This window comes from Amblyomma mixtum, chromosome 7 (assembly GCF_055824585.1).
Source record: "Amblyomma mixtum isolate Tamu chromosome 7, ASM5582458v1, whole genome shotgun sequence".
In the NCBI taxonomy this organism is placed as follows: domain Eukaryota; kingdom Metazoa; phylum Arthropoda; class Arachnida; order Ixodida; family Ixodidae; genus Amblyomma; species Amblyomma mixtum.
The window spans coordinates 8,970,048-8,988,389 of record NC_143018.1 but is presented as its reverse complement, the minus strand read 5'-3'; the positions used below and the strand labels follow the sequence as shown (position 1 = coordinate 8,988,389).

At 49.7% G+C, this 18,342-nt stretch overlaps 1 protein-coding gene across 10 annotated transcripts in view; it reads right to left on the bottom strand.

The window, feature by feature from the left end:
* The window catches only part of shot (dystonin-like protein short stop), a 231,416-nt gene that overhangs the window by 73,268 nt on the left and 139,806 nt on the right, over positions 1-18,342 (bottom strand). For 9 of the 10 annotated variants that reach the window (XR_016283980.1, XM_089551570.1, XM_089551571.1 and 6 more), the window contains 15 exons: positions 16,073-16,239; positions 15,518-15,633; positions 14,496-14,977; positions 13,335-13,561; positions 12,084-12,864; positions 11,090-11,359; positions 10,230-10,292; positions 8,668-8,759; positions 8,476-8,590; positions 5,231-5,408; positions 4,854-5,011; positions 3,426-3,916; positions 2,756-2,900; positions 2,542-2,625; positions 1,672-1,866 (listed from right to left, as the gene is read on the bottom strand). Coding sequence is in view for 9 of the 10 variants with exons in the window: in XM_089551570.1 (XP_089407696.1) it covers positions 1,672-1,866; positions 2,542-2,625; positions 2,756-2,900; positions 3,426-3,916; positions 4,854-5,011; positions 5,231-5,408; positions 8,476-8,590; positions 8,668-8,759; positions 10,230-10,292; positions 11,090-11,359; positions 12,084-12,864; positions 13,335-13,561; positions 14,496-14,977; positions 15,518-15,633; positions 16,073-16,239 (3,564 nt within the window). In the remaining variant the exon portion in view is untranslated. The remainder of the gene's footprint in view (positions 1-1,671; positions 1,867-2,541; positions 2,626-2,755; positions 2,901-3,425; positions 3,917-4,853; positions 5,012-5,230; positions 5,409-8,475; positions 8,591-8,667; positions 8,760-10,229; positions 10,293-11,089; positions 11,360-12,083; positions 12,865-13,334; positions 13,562-14,495; positions 14,978-15,517; positions 15,634-16,072; positions 16,240-18,342) is intronic. The other variant, XM_089551579.1, reaches the window with a different exon arrangement.

Below are 18,342 nucleotides of genomic sequence, written 5' to 3'. Positions count from 1 at the left end.
GTGGGAGGACAAAGTGCTTTCAAGAAACGCCACAAAAAGAAAATGCAAGAGAAAGAACGAGAGCAGCTGTGAAAACAAGACATCAGTGCCTTTGAAATGCAGATGTTACACGGCGAAGAAGTAAGCCGTATTTCCGGTGTAGACACAGGCCAAGCTGCAAGAAGCGACATGCTGCATTGGGCAACAAAACACGCTGCACACATGCCTAAACAATGAGCATGCACACACTGCAGTGACATGAGAAACACAATGAAGATAGGACACAAGCCCTCGACAGTCCTCGTGAGGTGCAGAGACCAGCAAAAATAGGCAGCGGAGGAGATGAACAAGAAGTTCCCTTCTGCTGTTCTCATCAGTCACCTGTCTTTGTAGAGGAAAAGGAAGCAGTTGTTTTGGAATAAGGCAATTTGAGCACAGCAAAGTTATTTATTTGCTATTAAGCACTAATTATGCATATTCATGGAGAAGCAGCAGCAGCAGCAAGAAAAGAACCAGCTGGTGCTGATATAACCTCTAAAATAGTCATGCATCAGGTATGGTTGGAAGATGAGTAAAGGAATAATGTGCACCAATGCGATGCAGACAGACCCTTTTGGAAGACTGAGTCATGCACCATGGCAATGGATTCTCACGGGGAGAACTCTTGTTAAGCTGTGCAGGAAACCTGCGAAACCTGCCATCAAATCGTAATACATGTGGATTTTCTAAATTGCAGCATATGCATTGGAACCTTTAAGACAGCATTCTTGGCTGCCGCTGGGCCACTAGCCACAGCAGCATAATAGTTGGTCAGTCCAGCCGAATCCGCACTAGTGCAACAACCCTTTGGCCATACTGACCAGTATTTCCTTCCTTGCAGGCCTAGCAAAAAAATTTAGGGGGTAACATTTCCCCCTCCAACCGTTTCCATGCCTCCCTCTTTTAAAGCGACAATAGTTAAGGGCAACCTTTTGAATTCGGCGGCGTCGCCGGCAAAACATGGAGATACGAGGAGCAAAGAGGAGTGACGTCGTTCGCTGTGCAACAGACTGCTGACGCCCCTGTGTGCAGTGGCATGCTGTTCGCATCCCTGCACACAGGGGGCGCCACTCTGACACCATGTAGGACGCCTCTAGGGTCCCTCTAAAGCAGTATCTCGCTTCTACCACAGCCATCGCGGCCCGGTTGGTGCCAGTAGACAGGCTCGTGACCTTTCCTTTTCTTTCTATATTCAGCCACGTGCACATGTGCAAACTAAGGGGCAGTATCGTTTGGGCAGTCAGCAGTGCACTCAGCACCACAAAGAGCTGTTGCAGAATATTGCATTACACAGGGACCATTGGTCTTCATTTTTTTTTTTCTAATAACTACAATGACTAACACTCTTTCTAGGTTCCACCATGATGGTCCTCATTCCTTTCCTTGTGCAGATGACTATGTTGCAGTTCTGCACTGATGCTCAGCACAGCACAGCTGTGCTGCAGTTGTGCACCAATGCTAAGCACTGCAGTTCTACACACTTTAAAGCACAACTGGGCTGCAGTTCACCGGTGCCAAGCAACCACAGTTGACTCACACCACAGCTATAACTACTGACTCAATTCGAAGCTAGAACAAGGCGTGCCTGCTCGAGAGCCCCACGCAGTGCGCTATGGCCAGAGAAGGAGAAGGACGGACTAGCCCACCACCCACCTGCTGGTCCAGTGCTTTCGCCAGGTCCTCAGCCAGGGCCAGGTAGCGGGCATTGAGTTCATTCACTTCGGCCTCCACTCCACGCCCGTCGGGCGTTGCCCCCTGGAGCCGGCGCCGCTTGGCGAGGCTGCCGTCCAGGCTCGGGTGGTCTTGCTCGAGGCCCTCCGCAAAGCGCTGCAGCCGCAGGCCGTAGATCTGCCACACACACAGGACGAGGGGGGAACGGCGTCGTAGCGACTGCAGACGAGCCCCAGTGAGGCCACACCACGGGGTCCAGGATCCGTTTAGGCTAACCAGGAAGGGCCGATTTTTTTTGTTTGGTTGGGCAAGCCAGGTGGGGCAAGGGCAAGGGCCGTGCAAGGTCTTCGGGCGGGCGCTTCGACGCAGGGAGGCGGCGGCGGCAGGGCGCAAGGCGGCAAGAGCCAAAGCCGGAGTCCTACTCTAGGTAGCACACACGATGCAGACGACGGGCTGCCGCTCTCGTTCCCTCTGTGTCCACGGGCACCCTACGCTTTCTTTCTTTGTATTTTTTTTGTTTGTTTTGCCAGAGTGCACAGAGAGAGCGGACACGTCAGGGAAGCGGTGGCGGCGGGCGGCAGTTCGCGCTCTCCGCCGGGCTGTTCCTGCTGTACAAAGCAAGCGGCACACTCAAGCCAAAAAAAAGAGGAGGAGGAGGAGGGGGAAACACACAAGGTGGTGCACGGAGACAGCACGCGCGCAGGGAAGTCGCAAGCGGCCCTGGCGGGCAAGCTGCATTCATGCACCGCCACCGCCCGCTGCAGGGAGGAAGGGGGAGTCAAAAAAACGAGATAACATCGGCAGGGCCCCGTGGCGTGGTCCCCGGGCGGCATGCTGAGGAAAGCCACCAACCTGCGCCTCCCGGGTGAACCTTCCTCCCAGCACGTTCACCTCCTCAATGCGTGGCCTCCTGCCACTGATCTCATTGTACAGGTCCTGAGGCAACACACAAGGCAGAGGTTGATCCATCACTGAAGCACACACTCCCCCCAACCCCCCAGCCCAACTCAAGTACTACTACTACCAGCGTGTACCACAACCAGCCAGAGCCCAAAGGCCACCTCACCAGAGCCTGCTGCCGGTCCACGGAGGGGCGGGCCGTCTTCACCGCGTTCACTCGGACTGTAGCCTGGCTGGCCCAATGGCGCTCCTCATCCATCTTGTTACGGTAGGCACGCAGCAGCTCGGAAGCAGCCTCACAGCTGCGCAGCCTGCAACAACAACATACACGCACTTCAAGTTCAGGAAGTAGAAGACAGCAATATGAACTGCAGCAAACTCCCATTACGCTGAAACCCCTCAAGACAAATTCTGCGATATGATGGCCAATGTACAAAAAGTCCACTGAATACAATATAAACAGTTTTGCCAGTTTCCCAGTTAAGTCAAACTTTCGCGGTGACCACATATTTACAGCACTGAACAGCGGTACTCGTGGAGCATGTACACGGCACCATCAAAGCAAAGAATTAAAAAAAAAAAGGACTTCTCTGCCCATTCATGCCTGCCTCCAGGCAGACACACAACTGCGCGGAAGCTTCCTTACACAGGGTCCTTTCCTTGCAGTTTATGTCCGGGTTATGTTCTCTCGGCTGCAACATGATCTAGACAAGTATGCCCCTGGGGCCATGACACAATCGCAAACCACCGCAACAACCTAGGCAGCGATAGCATAAGACACCATTCTGCAAGGCGTTACAGCTGTGAAAGTGTGACACCACCAAGTGTGCTCTCACCGCTCAGCCAGCTGGTTAGCTGCATTGTCCCATCGACGCACCACCTTGCGCAGGTCGTCCTCGAGCTTCCGCACATCTGGGTGGGAGTAGGCGCTGGGTCGCGAGCGCTCCGTCACTTTGCGGACGCTGGCCACGTCTTCGGCCAGTCGGTCTAGCTGGGGCTGCTGCTGCTGCAACTCCAGCTGCAATGCAACCAAGTCTTCGTGCGTCTGCCTCAACGCATTCTGCTCCTCGGGCATGGAGCCCTGGGCAGCCAGCTGCTCTTCCACAGAGGACACAAATGTCGTGGCCTCCGAGAGCCCGTGGTTGGCGATCTCCACTGCCTTGAGTCGCTCGACATACAGGTGGGAGAGATTCCAGATGCGGTCCCAGAGGCGCACCACTCCGTCGTGGCGGTCCTGGGTGGTGGGCGTCTTCTTGGTCATCTGCTTGAAGGCCACCCTCATCTCGGCCACCTGGGGCTCCAGGTCCTGCAGTCCTTCCTCAAACTCCTGCACATGCCACCAGGAATGCAAGCTCAAGAGCCATGAGAAAACCAGCTCATCTATGCCGCACTTCCAAGTGTCACTTCTTTGAAAGCAGCTTCATTTCACACCTAACGACAAATCCAAACTTGACCAAGAACCCACAGTGAAACAGCAAAGAGCCCACAGTGGCTTGATTAAACCCGTTTATTTCTCTCAGATGCATAGCTAAGCTTACTTCTCACCAGTAGCCAAAGTTTGCATCATGCATGTACTATCGGGGACAAATGTGGTATACTCCATGTGGCGGGAGCCAAAGAAACGAAAAACTGCGTTGCAACGCCACCTACAGGTGGCACCTGTTATCAAGACAGCCAATGCATGACCTTTATTATCAGCAGGCATGTCGCTTGGCTCTTTTCTATGTTTCGTGCTTAAGCTCACCAAAATTCCGCAGTTTTCCGTTGCTCCGGCTCCCACCGCGTGGAGTATACCATTTTTGTCCCCGATAGTACATGAAAGGTCATGCAGTATGACTGTCAATGTCACTGACACTGCTATTGTGCATAACGAGCAGTGATTTCACTACCACCTAACTTACAAACTGCTGTGCTGAACATGGATCCTAGTCTGCAACATATCCTGCCATAAATGGATCTGAAGGTAGCCTCGAAGCATACAATCACTACCAGCACATACAAGCTCATTTACTGCTTAAATCGTTCAAGATTATATAATTTTCATTGCAGCTGGACTGATCAGACACGTTTCAGCTACAGTTTGTAGACACATAACCACCATCTGAAGCCAGGTAAAGCCACAAGGCAATCTATAACAAGGCATTGCGCGAGGCTAGCTAAAGCCAATTGCGTATGCTCAGGAGCCTATAACACTGACATGACAGGGGTAACTGCCACCGAACTGCATCATCTTCGCTGGTTACCGAGGATGCAGACCAACCCACCTTGTGCTGCACCACGAGGGCATCGAGGCTGTCGACATCACGTGGGATGGGTGCCTGCACCCGCGAGTTCAGTGTGCGCTCCTTCTCCTGAAGCTGCTTCTCAAGTCGCGCCGACAGATCAGCAAAACGACGGCTTGGGCTCTCTGGCGATTTCTCGGCTGCAAAGACACGGACTACGTAAGGCATTGGTGCCTATAAACTTTCACTAATGCTTACAAGTCCCTGCTGTCATATTGACCGATACCGATACAGCCAAGCAATAAGCTCCACTGATCCAAGCTTAATTCTTGCTCCAGTTCTGCACTCATATGTGCACTCATATGTCTATGCACACCTTCCGGTGTGCATAGACATTAAAATAAAGGAGGGAGTCTTACCTTCTTCTTCACGGAGTTTCGCCAGAAGATCCTCAAACAACTTGTTGCACAGACGAATCTCCTCGCGTAGGCGTCGCATATCGGGGTCAGTTGGGTCACCCTCAGCAAGCAACTTCTCAGCATCCTCATTGAGCGCCCGGATGATAGACTCACGTTGGCTTGGCTCCATGGCTCGGAACTGTAACATCCAGCCCACCATTCGCAAAATCATTCTCTCATACCATCAGCTCCATAATATAACACGAACCGAGTTACTACGCACAAGCTCTACGTGTATGAAGTTAAACCTGGATGTAACGAAGTTTTTTAATTCCCCAATGCCGCTCTCATTGAATCACATGTATTTGAGAACTCCATGTAACGAATGCACAGCGGTGGTTAACCTTGATATAACAAACTCGCTAAGCCGACCATCTGCTAGTTTGTACTGAGTTATGAAATTTGGCAGAAAAGTTTCACGACGCTAAAGCACAAACTGACATGAGAGGAATTCAACAATCACACCGAGTGACCGCAGTTGAGCCAACGCGTCGTTCTCCAGTGCCGTCGGTGCATCTCTGTTGTTTTCGCTTTTGGAACGCCATCCACATGGCACTACAACAGTCCATGCTCAAAAGCAGCGAAAAATGATAGGGCATAGCAAAACGAGACAGCACAAGCAGTGTGCGCCCATCGCCGCCACGCGGTTGCTCGCGTGATTCTGGCACCGATAAATCTTGCGCGTCTGGACTCTGGAGCGGGGATGGTGGAGAGCGCAAGCAATGCAAGGCGAAGAGTCCGTTTCCTGTGGCGACAGCGGCAGGCAGACCAAGAGAGAGAACATGCTTCGCGGCTGGTTTACAGCTGGTTTACAGCGGCTGGTAGTGCCTTCCGGCTGGTTTACGGCGGCTGGTAAAGGAGCATGTGCCTTCGTGGCTGGTTTACGGTGGCGCTGGTTTAGGGCGGCTGGTTTACGGGGGCGAGCGGCTCTCCTCTAGCTCGGCGACAGTGACCCCCCGCCTCTTCCACTCTCCCCTACCTACTAGCAGCGGCACAGTGCGGATAGCGGCAGCTTCTGCAGCAGTTGTGCTATCAGCGCACGATCGTGGAGAGTTTCTCCCTGTTTATGACTTCGAGTAATGGGGTTTTCTGGAAACATTTCCAAGGTGATTTCACCTACATTTATTCCTTACTTTGGTTTCATTCTTAATTGCCCATTTGGGTCTTCCTGCAAAAACTGCATGTAACGAAAAATGGATGCAACGAAAAAAAATCTCGGACTTTTTTCAACTTCGTTATATCCAGGTTTAACCGTACTGCACCCCACGTAACCACACTGTGCACATTTTTAAGAATACGAGTGGTAAGAGACATCTCGTGGTAACCAGAAAACGATGTAAAAAAAAAAGCCATTAACTGTCCATTAAAATTACAGAAAAGCAAACAAGGGAAGGGGAATGAGGGGCTCGTTATAAATATGAGAGAAGCCAACAGCCACAGAAGCCAAGGAGCACAGGGGATTTTTTAATTTATTAATTTTTTTTGTGGTGTTGATCAAGTAAGAATATTACTGTCGCTTAAAGCTAATTGATTAGAAAAGCAGAAGAAAAAACAACCACATGCCGCCGGTGGGATCCGAACCCACGACCTCCGAATTACGCGTCCGGTGCTCTACCTCTGAGCTACGGCGACGGCTGTCAAACCTTCTGCTTTCGGGGGTATTTATGTTTACAAATAACCTAACCTTGAGAGTGTTCATCAGCGCCACCCACGTTCGTAAGCGGCGGACGTGGAACGTCCTGAGTTACCACTGGTGTGACGTAGAACGCCATCGAACGGCGAGCGTGGAAGCTGTGTGAGAACCCTCTTATGCTTCCTATGGCATCAAGGCTGCCAGAACCGAGGCCCTCGCTAAGCAATTAAGCAAACAAGGGAAGCTTTAAGCGACAGTAATATTCTTACTTGATCAACACCACAAAAAAATTAATAAATTAAAAAATCCCCTGTGCTCCTTGGTTTCTGTGGCTGTTGGCTTCTCTCACATTAAAATTATAGCCATATTAAAATTACAGCACACGACATAACCACAGTCTGCACATTTTTAAGAATACGAGTGAAAGAAAATACAGTCAGTACCTGTCCACTAAAACTGCAGGCACTTAGCAAATATGTGGCATTAAAATTGTGTCCATAAAGAAACAAGAGTGGGCGGTTGGAATCTATTCATAATGAGTCAATCACTATAGTACTCGTTTTATACACTGGGACCAGTTTGTTCAATGACAAAAGGATACAGCACATTGTTCCTGCTTGTAGTCCCTTAGTGCATACCTTTATCCACAGTTTATGAGTGCAGCTTTTCAATATGACAAGTGAAACACAATTAGGCTCTGTAGAGCACACTTTTATGTACACAGGCAGCATGAACTAAAGGGGGGATGCAGGGATCAGAGGTGAAGATCTTAATTTTTTGGTGTAGAGCAATGAAATTTGGCATGTTTTTTGAGAAGTCCACCGAATGCTTAAACACAAAATGTCACTGAAATATCTTGAGTAGTTTTGAGAAAATAAATTCCTATATGCTTCATTGCTCTACCAAACTTGCAGAAAGCCTAGTGTGACAACAAAACATGGTAGGTGCCTGCAGTCTCGTTCAAGTTTTACCCAAAGGAATGATCGATGCAGTGACTTTCTCCAAATATCTTTGGCAGCCAGATTTTTTCCCACACAGAATGTTAATATTATCCACGTCTACATAATATACATTCATTGTCATCATGCCAAATTACTGACGGTGAAAAAATGCGAAAATAATTCAGAAATATAGTAGAATGTCGCAGCATGAAAATTTATGGGCAGTCAGGCCAAAAAACACACGAGAAAACGGGCACATTCACAGAGATTTCAGCCAGATTTTGCAACCTATGGTCACAAAAACATTTTTTAAAAGTCACTTCTGTGCTGATTTCGGGGAAAATATTTTGGGATATAATCAAAAGGCCCGTATAAAAACCGAAAGTGGTGTTTCCTGAAATTCTATCCTTTTTTTTTTTTTTCAAGATGTTCATGATTTGGTTGGTTTATGGGGTTTAACGTCCCAAAGCGCCTCAGGCTATGAGGGACGCCGTAGTGGAGGGCTCCGGAAATCTCGACCACCTGGGGTTCTTCAACGTGCACTGACATCGCACAGTACACGATTTGATCAGTGCATCCCCCCTTAGGTTGGACAACTGAGGAGGTCAGCTGGAGAGTTGGCGACAACGTACCGTCTTGAGGTCCCAAGCCTTGACAATCTTGATGGTGGCAAAGATCATGTTGAGCCGCAGCTTGTGCTGCTTCTTCGTCCACAGCTTGACCACGAGGTCGTACTTGCGCTTGAGGCTGCACACCACGCAAACGAGGGCACAAGCAGTGTTACCGAGACTGACTCGGCAGCCAAGGCGAGGCAGCACTCTCACCTCTCGGCCAGCTCTATGGCCTCGGGGTTCGGAGGTGGGATCATGAAGCAGACGCCAGGCACCTGGCCTTCATGCCCCTTGGAGTTGGCCACCTGAGGTGGGGGAAGAAAGAAGCACGATGTGGAAGGTCCTCAGCCCAACTCCGTAAACCTCACAGAAGCAAGATTTGTAGCAGTCCCAAGAACTATAGCTCCAACTTCTTACTCAAGGGGGGGAAAAAATGATGGGGTGTGCAGATGCATCCATTCGTTTAACAATGAAAACTGGTACCGTATTTTCCAGTGTATAGGACGCACCCTTGTATAAGACGCACCTGCCATATATGCAGGCTGTCACTGAAAAAGTTGACATATAAGACGCAGCCGTGTATAAGACGCACCCCAATTTACCCAGTTAGGCTAGTGAGGCTTAATTAAACATGCTTGTGTGACCATCGTGAAATGCACCGTACCTGTGAGTTCTTAAGCAACGCTCAGTGATCAATAAGGCAACACTCATGCCATACCCGCCCACGTTTTAGCAAAAAGAAAAAACAAAAGAACTCCCCTTATGTCCATAACATTTTATTTTTACTTAAAACCTTCGCAGTCTTCATCTTCGGATGCACTGTCAAAAAGTTTGCCCGTTTCTGGAGGCAATGCAGCTGATACATTCTCTTTGCACAATGTACGTACTACATACACAGAGCAAACAAAGTTGCAAAGGGAGACTAAAAAAAAATTCCAGCTTCTCTTGGCTCGTCTTGACAATGGCGAAAAGCGCGATTGTCGCCATCTTTTGGCATTTCACACTACTTTTGCTTGGGGCCTCCGAAACGGCCGTGTGTTCATGATCCCGGAAGTCATCATTCCCAGCGTTTCATGATAAAGTTCGCCTAAAAAAGTTGCGCATGGTGGTCCCCGTATTATAGTCGTTTACAACCGCGTTATTGGTAGCGATATTTTTCTGTTGAAAAAAGCTTCAACATGAACCTGAGTAATTTCTGAACTCGCAAAAAAAAGCCGAAAAATTCGCATACTATAAACACACCCTTGTATAGGACGCACCAGCAAGATTTTTTTTTTAAAAAGCCGCGCCTTATACACCGGAAAATATGGTACATGATTTTCTGGCGAATCTTTCGGCAGGACCTTGAGAGTGAACTGGCTGGAACACCACGAGAAAAGGCAGAGATTGAGAAAAGAAAAAGAACTGCCTCATGATGCGCCATTTTTTTATGATCAATTTATCACCAAGAGTGACAAGAAAAACTGTCTGCTTGCACGATAAGTGCAACAGATTCTCCACAACCGATTAAAAAAAAAACGAGAAAAAGAAGCACCACTGGATCCTCACGTTGAGACAAGGTTAAACGTAATGGATGCAGAGGACAAATGACAGGAGAGGTAAAAAAGCTTTGCCTCCAGACTGAGCTTGCATGGCAGAAGCAGGTTTCCACCTTTTGCTCCCAGGGATAACTGTTATAGGACATCCACTCTGACTGTTACTAACCAAATGAAGAACAATGTTTTTTTTCTTCAAATCTGTGCATCCGCAGCACTAGCAAGGCTGAACTGGCTCACCTTCCACCGGTCTCTCTGGGTGTTGTCATGCAGCCAGCACTGCTCCCCACGTGCCACCGTCATCTGGCAAAAAGGACACCACCACCAAGTCAGCAACAAAGACAAAGTCCGATACTGTGCTCAATTCTGCCCACAGCCGTGAACCCACCCCCGAAACTCGAAATAGATACAAAGGGGGGAAACTATAGATGAGAAATGTTCTCGTACCTCATCCACTGCTCTTTTCAATCGGTCTAGAAAACTGCACGGTCTTGGCCAAGCGGTGTAGACAAAAAAATTAACCAGCCAACAGCAAATTATTGTTTTGCTCTTACTTTATGAATATAGGCTTGCCGTTCCTATGTCGCAATTTAACAATTATAATTTTCAAAATGCTCACATTTTCTAAGAGACCTGCAACTCTGTTTGGAAAACACGTGTATGGAATCATACAGTGGGTCAAGATCTAACGATGGTCCCTTTGCTCTGCCCTGGTCTTCTCCCCGGCAACTCGGCATCTTTACTTTCAATACCTCCAGCACCTAACAAGTGAGCATTTCAAAACCTTGCTCTCAGGTGTGACCTCCGACTTTCCATCCCGTCCAACACTTCCCATGCTGTCCCATGCCTAGTGGCCCCCAGTGTCTATCCTCACAACCGCAAAGTAAACTTGAGCCCTCCTGTGTCACTGCCTGCAACTAGGTCTGTTGTAGCAGACATCTTCAGTGCCACACTCTCCTTACTACTCTTTTGAGCAGTCCATCAACACATCCACGACTGAAGACTGCACAAAAAAGGCAACAATGCCAACTTTTGCAGTGGGAACCAAGCTGTGGTAAAGTTGAGCATGGATTCCAGGCAGCGACAAGCTAGCCACTCACGTTGAGCTGGCTGTAGCTGCAGACAGCGGTGACCCGCAGTGGACGGGGCAAGGGCGCGCGGCGCTGCTTGAGGGGCAGTACCTGACGCGAGCGCTCGAGCAGCGCGTTGACAATGCCCGCGTAACGCGCCAAGTCCTCGCGCAGCTCCTGCATCTGCTGCAGCAGCCGCTCGCCCTCTTCCAGCGAAAAGCTGGGTCGGCTGAAAGTCGTGTTGAGTCGCTCCTCTCCGCGCTGCAACCACTGCTCGCACTCGCGAGCCTCCTTGAAGAACTGCACGCGCCGCCATGAGCGAAAGCAAGCATAGGTCAAACACTGTCTACAGGCTATGTGTAGGTATGAATGAAACAGCACATCTAGCCTTTACTTTTGATGTTAGATGTGGCAATTAGACGAACTCAAACACTTTAAGCTGCTCACCTGCACAGTGCATGCTATTTGTAGACATCCTCAGGACACAGGAACTATACGAGCTTTACGCATCAGTGAGAATGAAACAGAGCCATAGAAACAAATGTCTGGAGAGACCGATGCATCAATAACTATTTGAACCACATTGCAAGGATAAAACTGCACAGGAAACATAAAATCACTTCCTTGTGGGGATTGGATGGCCATGCAAAAAATGAATCTACCACATGGTCTTTTCTACAATTCCCACAGAAACAGCTGTCTCATGCTGTTACCTATTAACAGCACTGAACATTGGGTGCATACTAACGCAGCTAGTGCTCTGAAGAAAAGTCAGCAAATGTGAGGCCGGAAATTTCTGGCTCAGGTACAATGCAAGAAGGACAAAAGGAGAGACCTGCATAGCTAGCAGTGCAGCTGGCAAAGCCACCAGCATGCCTGACAGAGCTGCCAAACACCCGACAAAGCTAGCATGACCGGAAAGGCAGGCTAGTGCCCAATCCCGGCATAAATCCCCCAATGGCTTGTAGATGTGAACAACATGGCTACATGTTATTAAGGTGCACTGCCTCCATGCCTGCCTCACCTGGTGGTAGTGCGCGGCGTGTCGCAGGTGAGCCTCGAGAGCCCGCAGCAGCTCCAGCAGCCAAGCCCACTGTGCCTGCAGTGCGCTTAGCTGGGCCTCGATGGCACGTGCGGCCGGGTGCTGCTGCCGCACCAGCGACGAACCCTGGTCCAGTGTCGCATTGAAGGCCGACTCGCGCGCCTCCACTTCAGCCGTCAGGGTGCCCTGGTGCTGCTCCAGCTCCACCAGATTCAGTGTGGGGCTACTCCAGTCACGCATCACCTCTGGCTGCTGCCGCTCCGACAGCCAGCGCAGCTCCGCAGCTGCCGACTGAGCAAACTCCAGCAGTGCGTCCAGGTCGCTCAGCCGCTTGTTGGACAGCACCAGCAGCTCCGAGTAGGCGCGCTCCAGCTGGGCCAGCTGCTTCTGGTACTGGGCCCGCTCCTCGCTGCCCTCCTCGAAGTGGCCCTGCCTCGAGATGCACATGTCCACATTCTTCTGGAACTGGTCGATGAGGCGGTGGTCAGCCTGGTGGCGCTCCAGGGCCACCTGCACGGCTGGCACCTCGGAGCCCCAGTCGGCCGCCTCGAGCTGCCGCAGCTTCTCCTGCACCCAGTCGAGGCAGCTCTGCAGGAACTTGAGATACTCGTGCGTCTCCACCAGCCGGCTCTCCGAGATCACCTGCCGCTGCTTGGTCACCTTGCGCTCCTCCAGCTTGTACTGCTTGCTGGTGAGCGGTGCCAGCAGCCGCTGCTGGTAGGCCAGCCGCAGGTTGGACCAGCGCTCGTGAAGCTTTTGCACCCTGGACGGGGGAAGAAGGAAAGGCACCCATCAGTCTGTCTCTGGGCTACCATAGCCTTGTAACCGTCAGTCCATGCTTCTTCCATGCAAAGCAATGTCTGCTGGCATTCTCAGGCATCACAACTTTTAGTTATCAAAGGAAGTGCTTGAGGAAAAGCACCAAAAGCATAGCCACCAGCGATGGCAATCACCTTTCAACCAATACATAAGTGGAAAGCAGAGTTTCATTCCTTTATTTTAGATAGTTCTTTTTTGGATGGATACTGCCCCTAAGACATTTTAAACTTCACTGCAGAAGTAGAAAAAGGGTTGTGCGCAAAGTGAAGATTCCTTTTGTACTGGAGCTGCCTCTATAGAGATAAACATGCACAAAAAGGTATACATGTCAGCGTGCTATCACAGTTGAAAATTTACGCTTCTGGCAACACCTCTGGCGAAACATTTGGTGTAGAGGGAAAATTTGGTGCTCACAGCTTGTGCAGCTCTGAGGCTCGGTGGTAGCGGCCGTCGAAAAGCAGCTGTACGTCTCGGAAGAGGGTCTTCAGGGTGTCCTCAATGTGGCGCAGGTCGCGCTCCACCTGGTCACAGACGCGCTTGGCGTCGGCCGGATGCAGCCGCCCGAGCCGCGGCTCCTCGTCCGCAATGCGTCGCTCCACGTCATCGAGGCGGTTATCGCAGGACTTGGCCTCGCGGTGAACCTGCCAGGTGTTAAATACAATTTAGTCTGTGCCGTTTCATGCGGTGGCAACAATGTACGCAAAACAAAGGCTTTTCCAAGTCACTACTGGTTTAACCCTTTGATTATCAGTCCCACCATGCACAATGTGCACATTACGGAACGAAAAACTAAGACGCAGGAAGAATCAGGAAATTGTGGAAAATAGAGCAGGAGTATGCTAAAATGAATTTCCAGTTTCTTTTTCTGATTTCACTGAAACTTAAAAGCAAACAGTTGCTGTCAGGTTCCACTCATGCAACCCATGAAATGATAATTATAAAATTTGCAGAGGTATACACTTTCCTTGCACAAGGCAAGAGAGAAAGCTGCAGGCTAAGACGCCGCATTTAGACGCCGTCAAATGCACTGTAACTAGTAGCCGATCTAGGTGCCAGCATCTTAGCAAAATGACAGGTGGCACCTCTGTTGGTAACCAAACTAATGCTCGAACCATGCTATGCCAAAACATACTTGAAAAGAGACACTAAGGAAAAATCCACACAATGTGTTCTCAGTAATAATGAATTCTGTCATTCTTTCTGGCTACGCTGATGTTTGTCTGGCAGCAAAAGACGTATTTATCAGCAAAAAAGTTATTTAATTTTGCCTCCACTCAATTCAAACTCCTGACTTCAAGACCAAAAAGCACTCAGTGATCATCATTTGGAAGTGAACGCTGGTGTGATTTTTTTTTCACACGGTGGATTCTTATGAAAAAAAAAGCCTTTCCACCACTACAGCCTCGTTACAAAACAGTCCAGTGGTGATGATGTCTGCATTTTATTTACTGACCTTTGCCTATAAAAGCTGTATCGGACAGAATAAGCTATTTGTCATCATAACACAGCACTCTTTATCAGAATAGACTAACTTCAATTTGCCCCCTTGTGTCTCTTTAAATGGCAACACTGTACCTTCTCGGCAAGCCTCTGCAGTTTTTCCAGCCGTGCTGCCTCGTCCCGTAGGGCCCGGTCCCGGTCAGCGTGCGCAGTCAGCATGCGCTGCCAGGACGCCTCCAGGTTGTCGGGGGTGAGCTCGGCATCCACGTGAAGCCGCTGCTCCCTCACCAACGAGTGGACTTCGTCGCGCCACAGCTTGTGCAGGCGCTGCTTGTCCTGCTGCCGCGGAGGCACCTCCTCTTGGCGGAAGCGCACGTTCTCCGTCTGCAGCTGCTTCACTTCGGAGAGCGTGGGCGGGAAGCTGCGGCTCTGCAGCGTGGCGGTGCTCTGGCGCAGCCAGGTGTGTAGGCTGCTCGAAAGCTCCCGGTACTCCTCCGCTTTGCGCAGCTTCTCGTCTTCCGCAAACGGGTGGTGGCTCGCTGGCTCAGGGAACACATCATACAGCGAGGATATGTACGTGATGAGGGACTTCTCGTCCGGCTGGGGAGTGTCCACATCTGTTTTGGGGAAGGTAGTGTCCAACTGTACCACTTGCTTCGCCTGCTATGCTTCAGCAGTAACAACAAACAACTCCAACACATGTGGCTGACAATCTACATTCCTCTGCCCTTCTATCCCAATTTGTCTTTCCCCATGCCACCCAGCAACTAGTGCCCTCCTGTGTGTTATCTCGTAACCACAAGGTTCAACAGCACCCTCCAATGGCACTGCTTGCAATTAGGTTTGCCAAAGTAGACGTAACATGTTGCAACAAAATAGTGATTTGGGCCAGCTGGTTCCATTCCGTGATGGGGAACCTGCACCTGTTCTGTCTAGTTTCTTCCTTCAGTGTGCCTTCATCTTCATATGTGCTGCAATTTTTCTACACCACGGATCGAAACCAACTGGCCCAAACCGCCGTGGTATTGAAGCTGCAGCCTTTGTGGCAATAGACTCCGAACATGCTCCACCATGCTACTGGTCAATGTCCATTTTTAGGAGGCACAGAAAGGCAACCGCTATTGAAAACAAACACAACACAAGGCTAACTAACTAACCTTCGGGGTCCAAGAGCCTTGTGACGCCGAGCTCTCTCTCGGCAACTGAGAAGGCCACCTCGAGATTCTCGCGGACCGTTCGCGTCCGGCACGAACGGAAATCCACAAGGTCGGGTCTGGGATAGGAGGCAGAAAAAAAGGAAAATTAAATGGTAGAGCCAGCAGTTGTGCTGGGACAAAAGGCTCTCACCAGGTGCACAGAAAGCATGTTTTCAATATCAAAACGCACGGCATCATGCACAAGAAAGCTGCTATGTACTTACTGCCAAAGAAATTGATAAACCTGAGTGAAATGGGACATTAGAAATGGCTTCACATGAGAAACAGCAGCAATGCAAGGTCTTCCACAAGTTCCAGTTTCGCAGTCGCACTCGCAGCTAGAAACGGCCAGTTGATGTGATTCGAAACCATGACTCTAAAACGGGATGGCCTTTCAATGCAGCGAGAAGTATCATCAGCTTGACCACATCCACTATAGAACAAGGCCTCTCACACTGCCCTCCTTGTCCTATGGACCATGTGCCAGCATCCAAACAGCACAAAAAGCAGCCTCACCGGTTTCGGTGAATGATTGCATTGAAGGCCAGTCCATCGCGCCAACTGGAGGTGAAGTCCCGCACCTTGACGCCTGGATACCTGTCGGTGGTTCGCTGAGCCCAGCGAAGGAGGGCATCCTTCGCTGTCAGGCTCTCGTTGTTCTGGGTGAAGGTGATGTCCGAGATCTGCACAGAAAGCAAGTGTGCCACACATGACGCCCATGGCAAGAAAGAGGGCACCCTTTGCAACACCTCGCCAAGACAGAAACATCATTTACTGACTGTGATCCGTGTACACAACTAGTGCCCAAACTCCCATAACATATAAAAAGTTAACTTCAACATGATTTGTGCGCCTAATTTTTACTTAATTCCTTTGCTTTAATTTTTACTTAGTGTAGAGATCTCTAGCATGCACAGCTACTGACAGGCTAACATGAGATTTTTTTTTATTATTGATGAGTGGCGTTTGTGCAGCCCACTTAAGGAAATTGTCATTTAGGGCTAGGATATTGAAAGCGAAATATGCAACTGAATTATAAGTGTGACAGGAGGTGAAAACGCCTAAAGGGCATAACAGAAGTGGTGCCGTTTAATACAAAGTTTTTCACACAGCAAACTAAACATGCTATCTTGGTGATTGCAACAAAACCTGGATGTGCAGTACACAAGTACAACTTTGGGCAGAGGAGGCAGTTTTAAGTACATTCAGAACTTCGCTACATGACAATACGAGAAATGCATGCACAAGGCATGAAATTCATGCAGAGGCAGGAGAGACATGCAAAAGCTCATGCTTACGGTATCAATCTAGAAAGGAAAAGGAAAGAATTAATATTTGATAGCTATGCATTTGAGGGAAATGCTTACAAGTGAAATGAGCACAACTGCAGAAAAATGCAATAATCTCCAGCATAAGCTGGCGATTATTTCTTAAAGCTACTGTTTTATGAACCACGCACCACTGCACAAACAGAACAAAAAGATCACCACTAAATTCCAATAGTAATAATATCAACAACATCCAGCATTCACCCTGTAGGATCTGTTTCCGAAAATATATGCCATGTTGCATGGTTCCAAATTTCACAGAGGCTATTCAAGCCAGTCATCAAAGGCCCTTAAAGGCTGCATCTCTTTGAACTGAACACCGCGATAACACTGCTTGCACAATGGTTTGGTTTGGTTTAGTTTATGGGGTTTAACGTCCCAAAGCGACTCAGGCTATGTATGAGAGACGCCGCAGTGAAGGGCTCCGGAAATTTCAACCACCTCGGGTTCTTTAATGCGCACTGACATTGCACAGAACACTGGCCTCTAGAATTTCGCCTCCATCGAAATTCGACCACTGCGGCCGGGATCGATTCTGTGTTCTATTGTTTTGAGTGCCAAAATCCTTCATTCACAAAACTTGATGAAGATGTTCAAGTGAAGCCCACTGATCTGACCTTGACCAGTGGCCCACTCCTGTTCCTGACCAGATGGTACCAAAAAAAACCAACAGAGGGTACAACTTAAATAAGCAGTGAGCCTCTGCCCACATCACCCCCCCCCCCCCCCCCCCCCACTACCCCCGCTTCCAAAGAATAATGAAAGGTTGGTTTGGTTTATGGGGTTTAACGTCCCAAAGCGACTCAGGCTACGAGAGACGGCGTAGTGGAGGGCTCCGGAAATTTCGACCACCAGGGGTTCTTTAACGTGCACTGGCATCGCGAAAGCGGGGTATGCTACCGGGCTCTAGTAATATGCGCACCGAAATGGGTCCAAAAACGGACTCGGGATTAACCACAGGCGCTGTGGGATGCAAGTAAAAAGGGGAAAAAAAAACCAGCTTCAAGGTCGACCGACGGCGCCGCCTTTCGGAGAACCATCTCCTCCCAGCGCGGTACCTTTTGAGCGCTGCCGCGCGGCCCATTTGCGGTCTCCAGATAAGCGCGCTGTAATTGCGTTTCGTCCGCGCGGCAGACCTTCCCGAAAGGCTTCGTACGTGCGCCTCGTTCGCCCTAAAATGGCAGCAGGAGGGTGCGCTAGCCTTCGGAGACTGGCAGCACGAGAGTCCGCGGACTGCGGTCTGCACTACGGTTTCGTGACGAGATGGCCCCAATCCGATCGTCAGTTGACAGGCTTTGATAAACTGAGCAGCAAAGTTATAGATTTCTAGAAGGAAACCGTCAGCAAGAGCTGTGAAGCAGTGGAACCGACATGCGGAATATCACATTTTCAAAGCTAAAGCGAAGCTCGGGCAGCCTTTCTACTCCGGAAATGCGAGCCCCTTGGAGGTGTCACGTG